This window comes from Zingiber officinale, chromosome 7B (assembly GCF_018446385.1).
Source record: "Zingiber officinale cultivar Zhangliang chromosome 7B, Zo_v1.1, whole genome shotgun sequence".
Lineage (NCBI taxonomy): Eukaryota > Viridiplantae > Streptophyta > Magnoliopsida > Zingiberales > Zingiberaceae > Zingiber > Zingiber officinale.
The window spans coordinates 107,229,084-107,238,291 of record NC_055999.1 but is presented as its reverse complement, the minus strand read 5'-3'; the positions used below and the strand labels follow the sequence as shown (position 1 = coordinate 107,238,291).

General features: G+C 40.5%; 1 protein-coding gene and 1 non-coding gene across 2 annotated transcripts; one reads left to right on the top strand and one right to left on the bottom strand.

Annotated features, from left to right (window-relative positions):
- Positions 1-4,357: 4,357 nt before the first annotated feature.
- On the bottom strand, positions 4,358-4,463 carry LOC122007453. Its single transcript, XR_006118950.1, has one exon. It is a non-coding gene; the product is annotated as a small nucleolar RNA R71 (small nucleolar RNA).
- Positions 4,464-7,820: 3,357 nt separating this feature from the next.
- On the top strand, positions 7,821-8,804 carry LOC122004651 (probable LRR receptor-like serine/threonine-protein kinase At1g67720). Its single transcript, XM_042559503.1, has 6 exons — positions 7,821-7,918; positions 8,008-8,140; positions 8,305-8,376; positions 8,481-8,549; positions 8,626-8,694; positions 8,783-8,804. The coding sequence occupies exons 1-6, from the start codon at positions 7,891-7,893 to the stop codon at positions 8,802-8,804; spliced, it is 393 nt and encodes a 130-aa protein (XP_042415437.1). The 5' UTR covers positions 7,821-7,890.
- Positions 8,805-9,208: the final 404 nt, after the last annotated feature.

Here is a 9,208-nt window from a genome sequence, read left to right as displayed (position 1 = left end):
TGTGGCGCCCAAACACCCTCTTCTATATAAAGGACTTTCTCCTCTTTGAAAGGGGGGGGGGCTCTCCCTTTGGGGAGATCCAATTCTTGAGGCTTTCTTCCACATCTTGCCGGCGATCAAGAGACGTTTCCATCCAAGATTCAACTCCGGTAGCAAGGATTGATTCCGAAGATCACTCGTCGTCTTTAGATAAGCATTTCTTTTCTATCTATTACAGTGTATACTAAAAGCCTAGTTTTTGTAAACATTTGTTTTGAATTAAAGAATCACATTGGTCAAAATGTCTATATTTATATGCTAAATGTAGTTATTCAATTAATTTATATTGTAGATAACATTGTGTGTGGTGTCACGCACAGAAGGTTATGTTATCGGTTCTTTATAAATTATAAACAGTAGCTCATGACTAAGATGAAAAGGAACAAACCATTGACATAGTCATAGTGTAATTAGGTATTAGTTTATCTTGACTAATAAATTACACTAGTACACTCTAAGGGTGCGTTTGGTTCAAGTCATCATCTATAACCTTGGTTATGTGATTACCAGGTAATCATATAACCAAGGTTATGGGGAATACAACATAACTTATTAGGTGTTTGGTTCAACTGAGATTATGCAATTACTTAGTTTTACATTTACTAATTTACCCTTTAACTTTTTGAATTAATTTAATTGAATGAAAACCTTTTTATCTCTTCTCTCCAGTGACTTCTCTTCTTCCCTGCCGTTGTTTCCGAACTCCAATCGCCAGAGCCTTGACCTATGAGGAAGCGCTAAACCAGACCTTCAGCAGCTTCTCCCTCTTCTCGGACTTCGATCTCAGCGGGCTCCTCGACGGGATCGTGAGCTTCGTCATCGACAACCCTCTCGTCGTCGGCGACGCTGGGTTGCCACTATTTGTCCTCCCGTGGATGTAGGAGATCCATCAATGATGACGAGAACATCCCCGTCGCCATACCCGTTGAGGCCTACGACATCGTCATCAACACCCTTCCTCCGGGCTCCGTTTCTGACCTCAAAGACATCGCTCGGCAGATGGTGGCAGCCGGATTCGGCCGCGAGTGCGTGGAGACCTATGCTAGCTTCCGCCGTGCCTTCGTGGAGGAGTCGATCGCTCGCCTTGGCCTCCTCCCGCCCCCCGAAGGAGGATACCTTACCGTCCCGTGGGAGGAGATGGAGGACGAGATCCCCCGCTGGGTGGAGGCGGCGTGGATGGTCTTCCTTATCTTGATCCCCAGCGAGCAACGCCTCTGTGGTCGCGTGTTCGCTTCCGTGCCCCCTTTCTACGCCGATCTTGCGTTCTACGTTTCCTGTGCTCCCGCTGCCGCCGAGATTGTCTCCTTCGCCGCGGCGACCACAGCCCGGAGTGCCTCTTCGGCCAACTCAACTTGTACGAGACTGTCCGCAGCCTCCTACCCGAGCTCGACCCCCTGCTCTCCGACTGTTACTCGCCGAGCTCCTCGGTGAGGTCGTCGCGGTGCACAAAGCACTCGGCGCGTCGATAAGACGGATCTTCTTGTCCTCTCGTGGATGTAGGAGGCCCGCCTATTTGTGGTGGGTGGGTATTTTTGGAAAAAAATAATATGATAACCCCGGAATCGTAGAAAACCTTAGGCTTTCAAGGTTTTTTGATTCCTGGTTGTAATCCCAAATTGCTGACGTGGCGGGAATCACTCATTACCAAGAATCACACATTACCTAAACCAAATAAGGTTTTTATTGATAACCTACCAAGATTATCAGTGATAACCTTGAACCAAACGTGCCCTAAGTGTATTGAGTGATGTGCGTAGATTGTATACACTTGTTTAGCATGTTTTGACGTACATTCACATACTTTGTACATGTTTTATCTATGCACTTTCGTACTTCCAGCTTTCCTTTTGAGCATATTTATTCTTTTTGTTTGGAGATCTGCTTTGGTGCATTTTGTGTACACAGGAGTCGAATTTGGAGAAGATTTTGACACTTGAACAAGGAGGAAAGGCACAAGCCCTGTGAGCCACACGACCCTGCCATGGGGGATTGCCCAGGCCATGTGGAGTTCCTTGGCCATGTGGATGTAGCAGAGGTGGAAGTTGCCATGGCCATGTGAACCTCACACGGCCGTGTAAAGATTTGAAATCAAATGGAGCCCTGGTCGTGTACACCACACAGCCATGTGAGATTTCCAGAGACCAGGAAGGCACTGGTCGTGTACATCACACGTCGTGCAGGACTTCCAGTGAGCAAAAGGGCCCTGTCCGTGTACACCACACGGCCGTGCTAGGTTTTCAGAGCCAGAGGCAGTGCAGGCCATGTAGATCTACACGGCCGTGCAAGGGTAGCATTAGCAGAAGCAAGCCACGACCGTGTACCACACACGGCCGTGTAAGGTTGGTAGAGAAGGAAATGGCTCTGGCCGTGTGAACCTCACACGGCCGTGCCTCGAGGTCGTGTGGCGCCCGAACCCCACCTCTATATAAAGGTTTCTTCAAGATTTGAAGGGGGATCTTCTCCCTTTTGGGGGGAAGTTCAAGATTCGGGCGTTCCTCCACCTTCTTGGAGGGATTCCGACGATTCTAAGGGCGAATCTTCAACTTTTCGACTCCGGGGAGCGAGGATTGGATCCGAAGACGGTCTTCATCGTAGAAAATCTTTTCTTCCCTATCTTTCTTGGATTTGGGGATCAAGATGTTTATCTTTTCTTCTTCTTTTGGATTATTTCTTTGTTCCATGGATTAGATCTCTTGTTCTAGGATGGAGGGGGTATTTGTAATGAATATTTGATGTAAACTCTTGTGGATTTGCCAAGATTCCTATTTCTATGATTTTTTCCTATTTTGTATCTATTCTTTCTTGTGTGGATTGTTGTGATTAGGGCTTAATTACCATGCTTGGTTGAATGTTTGAATATCTTGTGGATCTTGTATGGATTGCGTCTCATTCGATTTTCTGAGGGATGTTCGTGACAGGAACATGCCCGTGTAAGGACGTTTGAGAGGTAATCTTGTGAGAGAAATTAGATATTTCAAGAGGGTAGGATGGATTGGATGCATTAATCTTTATATCAAATGAGGTTGAAAAGTAGCGGTTTCTATGTTGATTTTCCGAGGGATGCACGTGACAGACAAACTCGTGTAAGGACAACATAGGGTTCATTCCTAATTGATCACATTTAGATATATTTTAGTCCTAGGCCGGTTGTCTATTGCAAGAGGGAACTGGCAACCTTCTACAAGCGGTGGACAATTAAGAAATAAGATTTGGTAGATCATTACATTGAATAACATTACAAAGAAACCGAAACTCCTAGAACATATCTTTATCATTGCCCTTATTCTTGTTTCTTATTCTTTCATTCTTTTGTTTACCTTTCATAGTTACACTTAGACTTTATAAATCAATTGATTGGTTGTTTAGCTAACTCGCTTTGAGACATCTTTAGTGCTTATTCCAGTCCCTATGGATTTGATATTTTTATTATTACTTGTGATATATCCGTACACTTGCGGAGGTCAATAAATTTTTGGCGCCGTTGCCGAGGACTGCGCTATAACATTAGGGATTATCAATTGAGTTAGACTAAATATAACTTTTCTTTTCTTTTCATTAGCATAATTGAAACTAATCTTTAGAATTCTGTTTTCATCATTTGCATATCTTTCTAATTCTTGACAATTCTTTTTGTTGCAATTTTAATTCTAATTCTAACTTTGCATTCTTGATTTCTAGCACTCTAATCTAACTTTTCTCTGTTTTCTCTTTTGATCTAGTTTCTTTCTTCTTTTCTTTTGTAAACATATCTTGCAATCTTTAGCATATGAATTATTCTAGACATTTTTCTTTTTTCCTTTTATCTTTTCTTTCTTGTTTTCATTATGCACTTTCTTTCTTGCAATTTAAATTCTGCATTTTCTTTCTTGCTTTTCATATTGCATTTTATTTCTTATCTTTGATTCTTCATTTATAATTTTTTCTTGAATATCCATGAGCACTAACATGTCAAGCAGGTCCATGAGAAATTTTTCTACACCCTTTTCTGCAAGATTTTTATCTCCCATTGTGCAACCTCAAATTGAAGCAGAAAGTTTCCAACTAGACCCAGAGTTAATTTTTATGATACAAGGTCACAAATTTGGAGGAGAAGTATCAGAAAGTCCTTATCTGCATCTTGAAACATTTTTAGAGATTTGTGATATGGTGAAATGTGAAGGAGTGTAAGCAGATGCAGTTCGATTGATGGCATTTCCTTTCAGTATCAAGGATAAAGCAAGGACTTGGTTATATTCTCTCCATCCTCAAAGCATCACAAGTTGAGAACAATTGGAGAAGCAATTTCTGAATCATTTTTTCTCTCCAAGCAGAACAGTGTATATGAGGAATTGCATAACAAATTTTGCTCAGGCATACGGAGAATCATTATTTGAAGCATGGGATAGATTTAAGAGTCTTCAAAGACAATGTCCTCATCATGGTTTTGAAAAATGGTTGATTTTATACATATTCTATGGGGGAATTTCTTTCTCGGACAAGAGTTTATTGGATTCATCAGCTGGAGGTTCTTTTATGGACAAAAGTGTAGATGAAGCATATATGTTAATTGATCAAGTGACATTGAACCTCCAAGAATGGTCGAATATAAGTTGGATGAAATCTCCCTCAAACATTCAAGGAGTGCAATCCATAAATGCTATAGAGCCTGTCAAATAAATTGTAACTCAACCATCTATTAGTTTTGAAAATCACAAGTCATAGAACGGGGAGTTCAAACATTTAGGGGCAAAGATTGAAAGTATTGTTTTAAATTAGTTTAAAGAAGATCCCCCTCCTTCGTAGACAAGTTCTAGTGAAAAGTGTGATGATGTTGGGTTGAGAATTGAAAAAAATCATGAAGAACTTCTGAAGAATGATATGTTTAGAATTGAGGAGAAGAACAATAGAAGACCACATGAACTCAGTTCCATTATTCCAGGAGGTTCCCAAATGCCACAAGTACCTTTCCTTCAACGATTGATCATACCAACACTAGATAAGCAAGTTGAATCTCCTCCACAAGCTAAAAGGGAATATGAGAAATTAGAAGTACCTTTCCCAAGACCTTCACTAAGGGTTCCTTTTCCACAAAGGTTAGTGGGGGTCAATGAGAACTATGACTTTAAAAAATTCTGTGACACTGGTAAGGTTGAGTGCAGAATTTTGAATTTGTATAAAGATAAAGACTCTTCAGATGAGGATTGTGAAGATAATGCAGTGGTAAATAAGTTTTCAGATCTATCTCCAAATTTTACAGGGTGTTGTAGTGACATTAAATTTTCAGATGATGAATGTGATGTGGTAGATCAATTTAAAACTGTAAGTGAAGTTATTGATCCTCCTATAGTTGATTCTCCTATTGAGGATATTGATGTGGCTTTGTTTTTTGATGTCTGTGTTGATGATGTTGATATGGAACAATGTGTAGGGAGCTGTGTTGTGGAAGCAGCATCTCAAGAATCACCTCCTTTGTCCACACAATCCTTAGATGTTGTAAGAGTTGCAAGGATTGAGCATGTTGTGGACCAATGTGTAGGGACTCATGTAGATATGGTTGAGTCTCAAGAATCACCATCTTTGATATCGCTAAAACCTGAGCCTAAGCCAAAACCATCATTTGATTCAGAGGAAATCACATCCACATGTTTAGAAATATCAAGTATTTCTCAACAAAGCAAGGTTAGTACTTCTTGTGATCTTTTGGAAAATTTTATAGACACTACAAGAAAAATGTCATTCAACAACACTCAAACGACAACGGTTTTATACCAAACTGTTGTCTTTTTGCCTTTTAACAATAGTTTTAACCAAAACCGTTGTCTTTTAACAATTTTTTTGGCCTACGACAACGGTTTTTAAAAACCGTTGTCTATTTATGTTTTTTTAAGACTACGACAACGGTTTTTAAATGCTACAACAACAGTTTTTAAAAACTGTTGTCTATGTGCGCTTTTTTTGGGATTACGACAACAGTTTTTAAAAGCCGTTGTCTTAAGTGATGTTGAATACTGGTATTTTTTTATCCTTCGCCGTTTTTTCCCCTTCGCCAATTTTTGCCCCGCTTTTTTTCTTTCCCTCTCCCCGAAAGTTTTTTGCCGCCGCATTCCACCCTTTTATCTTCTCAATCCGTCCCTCTTTTCTCTTTTCTCACAATCTCTCGTTCACCGGAGCCGCGTAGGAGCAGCAGCAGTCCACGAGTCCATTAAGGACGCCCTCGCCAGCAAGACCTCCGACATGAAATCCACTAACAGTAAGTGTCCTCTACTTCTTCCTCCTGCATCTTCTCGTCGAAAACCCTAGATACTCCTGCATCTTCTCGCCGTCTACGGTACTCTGGGCTCGCCCTCTTCACATTCCTCTATATAAAGCCCCTTCTATCGTCTTCTTGCTCCACACTCTTCTTCTTCGCCTCCGCGAAGGCTCCCCGTGCCACAAATCCTGGTCGTCGAACCCTAATCCTCCTCTTATCCCGTTTCTTTCCTGATTCTGCCAGACTCTTGGAGGAGCGAGACGTGATAATGGGAAAGAGAGTGGAGGAGCTCGATATCGATAATCTATTGGATGAGATTCCCCATCTTCGTCATCGTGGTGTCCTCGATAGACCCGACGGTGCCGATTTCCGCATCGCCGATGAGTTGCCGACGTCGGTCCTCCATGGGGATGGCGGTGGGTGTATCTGAGAGTGGAGAAGAGCTGTTGATTAGGGTTTGGGATTTTGTGTCGGCGCGAGCTCACGTGCGTATCAGTGAGAACTAAGAAATGGGCGTCTTCACCTTCGTGTGCCGCAGCTCCGGTAGTGAATGGAGTGCGAAACAGCTCGCCGGCGACCTCGAGGCATCGGCTGCTTCGACCTTTGATCTCCAGCGGCGGCTTGTCCATGCGGTGCTCGGCGTTGACTCTTCGGGCGGCGTCCAGTCATCCTTCTCATTGGTCTCTCCGTCGTCGGGCGTCTTCCAGGTGAGATATCTAAAGGAGCTTTACTTTTTGATCTTGCTGTTGGCTTACCCCTATCATCGATCCAATCAAATTGTGCTTGTTTTCAATGTTCGATTTTCGTTGTTTTTTTAATGTATTCTGATAAGATTTAGATGGGTTCTTTTCATAAAGTTAGAGATTTGGAATCAAAAGTACGATGCGTTGAACTCTAAGAATCATCCAGTAAAAGTTGAAAGCATAACTTGTCTTTTTATTGGCATTAATTGGAAAAAATTGTATATTTAAAAGAAGCAGAAGCGATTCAGAAATCCAACTTGTTGGGAGATTTTACCTGCTTGGTTCTTTTGCATTCACTGCTAATAAATTGTACTGTTTTAATTTGGATGTCATGAATCTGTAACCTAACCTCAAATTCGTTTGATATATCTGTTATTGGCAGCTTTGGAATTTTAAGCACGGAGAAATGGAAACTTAGAATAATATCTGATTGATAATAAATACAAAAACAAATAACTGCTTAGTGGTTATAATGCATGCCATGAAAATAGGTTGGGTTGGTAAGAAGCAACATGTACAAAATGCTGATGTGGGTTATTTATGACAACTAAAACAAATGTTGCAGCTCAGAGTTGGCAATGGAGAGGACTTTATTCCATCAAGGGAGAGATGGAATTTTAACCAAAAGGTGTGTTTTTTTTCTTTCAATGAGTTTATTCTTTAAATTGTTAGGACCCTTGTATTGAAAAATCTGGATTGTGATTTCACTTGGAGGTCTGACTATTCTTTTCAAGTTAAACTTTTGAAAATTCTCCCTTTTGGCTATATGAACCGGGATCATATAATATAAGTCTCCCTTTTGCCTTGTCTTTTGCTTTTAAGAAAACAAATGATTCATCCAAGGGACCTATCTTAAATGCTTTTGAGATATACAAGTATATGGAGATAAATTATGGATCCCTAGACGGTAAGTAAAGAAATATCTTGTTAATTTGGTAATCTAGAGCAACACTGTTTTCTTTTAGAGTGTATCCTTTATACCTCTTTTCTCTTCAGCACTGACCATGGAAAGCTTTGTATCACATTACCCAAAAGAAGTTTGGGCACAAGAAGGTGGAGATCCATGCTTACCAGCTCCATGGTCATGGGTTCAATGTAATTCAGATCCGCAACCACAAATTGTTTCAATGTACTGAATGCTTCTCTAACTCTCATTGGTCTTTGTCATGTTTGCTTTGCTTTCCCATGCATGATTTCCAGTTTCTCTAGCTGACCTATGAATTGTTGCTAATGTACAAATTTTAGCTATCTTCTCGCCGCGTGAACTAATGAATAGATTCGTATAATGAACAGTAGACTATCAGGGAGAAATTTGACGGGGAATATACCTGCAGAGCTTGCTAGTTTAACTGGCCTAGTCGAATTGTAAGTTAGAATCTACTTCTGTTCCAAGTCAATTTATTTCATTCGGCACAACTGTTGATGGATTTAATGATTCCTTGTCACTGTGTCAAATTCAAATATTTCAGATGGCTTGATGGAAACGTGCTTTGTGGCCATATACCTGCTCTCGGTGCATGCTTAAGTCTTAGAAACATGTAATATATAAATATTGCTGGTTTATATATCAAACACTTAATCATTCGCTAGACTTTTTGAATTGTTTTTTTGCAGTCACCTTGAGAACAATAAGTTAACTGGTGATCTATCATTTTTGGATGGCCTATCAAATTTACAAGAACTGTATGTCCTTTCTTGCCATTATATTGTCATTTAACGAACATCAATGTTTGCCCAAATTTGTTCTCTTTTAACGTTTGGCTTTGTCTAGCACCAACTCCAGCATGAAGTAACTATTGAGCTTGCAGGTACGTGCAGAACAATATGCTGTCCGGAATAGTACCTGGTCATCTTCTTGGCAAAAATATAGTTTTCACGTGGGTATTTCTTATTAGATTGTGTTGAATATCTCTTTAAGTCCTACTTTCTAATGAAATTACAATTATCAAACTTGGGTATGCTATTTTGAGGCGTATCCCCAAGAAACTTAGACTATTTTCAAGAGAAGGTAGGTACGACTCAATACAACTGACTAACTTTTGTCTGAAACATGTATATGAATTAAAGATATTGTTTTTTCATTTGCAGATGATCTTCCACCTCCCCAACCATTCCAAGAGTTAAGTGCTTCTTTCGGAGGATTTGGCATTGAAACAGCACATAGATATTGGTTATCTGAAATCAACGATGCCACAGA

Excerpts from the sequence above, each read along its gene's own strand:
- LOC122004651 (XM_042559503.1), top strand. The coding sequence starts at position 7,891 with ATGGAGATAAATTATGGATCCCTAGACG. Across the intron at positions 7,919-8,007 it reads AAATTATGGATCCCTAGACG|CACTGACCATGGAAAGCTTT; the intron begins GTAAGTAAAGAA and ends TTTTCTCTTCAG. Across the intron at positions 8,550-8,625 it reads TGCTTAAGTCTTAGAAACAT|TCACCTTGAGAACAATAAGT; the intron begins GTAATATATAAA and ends GTTTTTTTGCAG.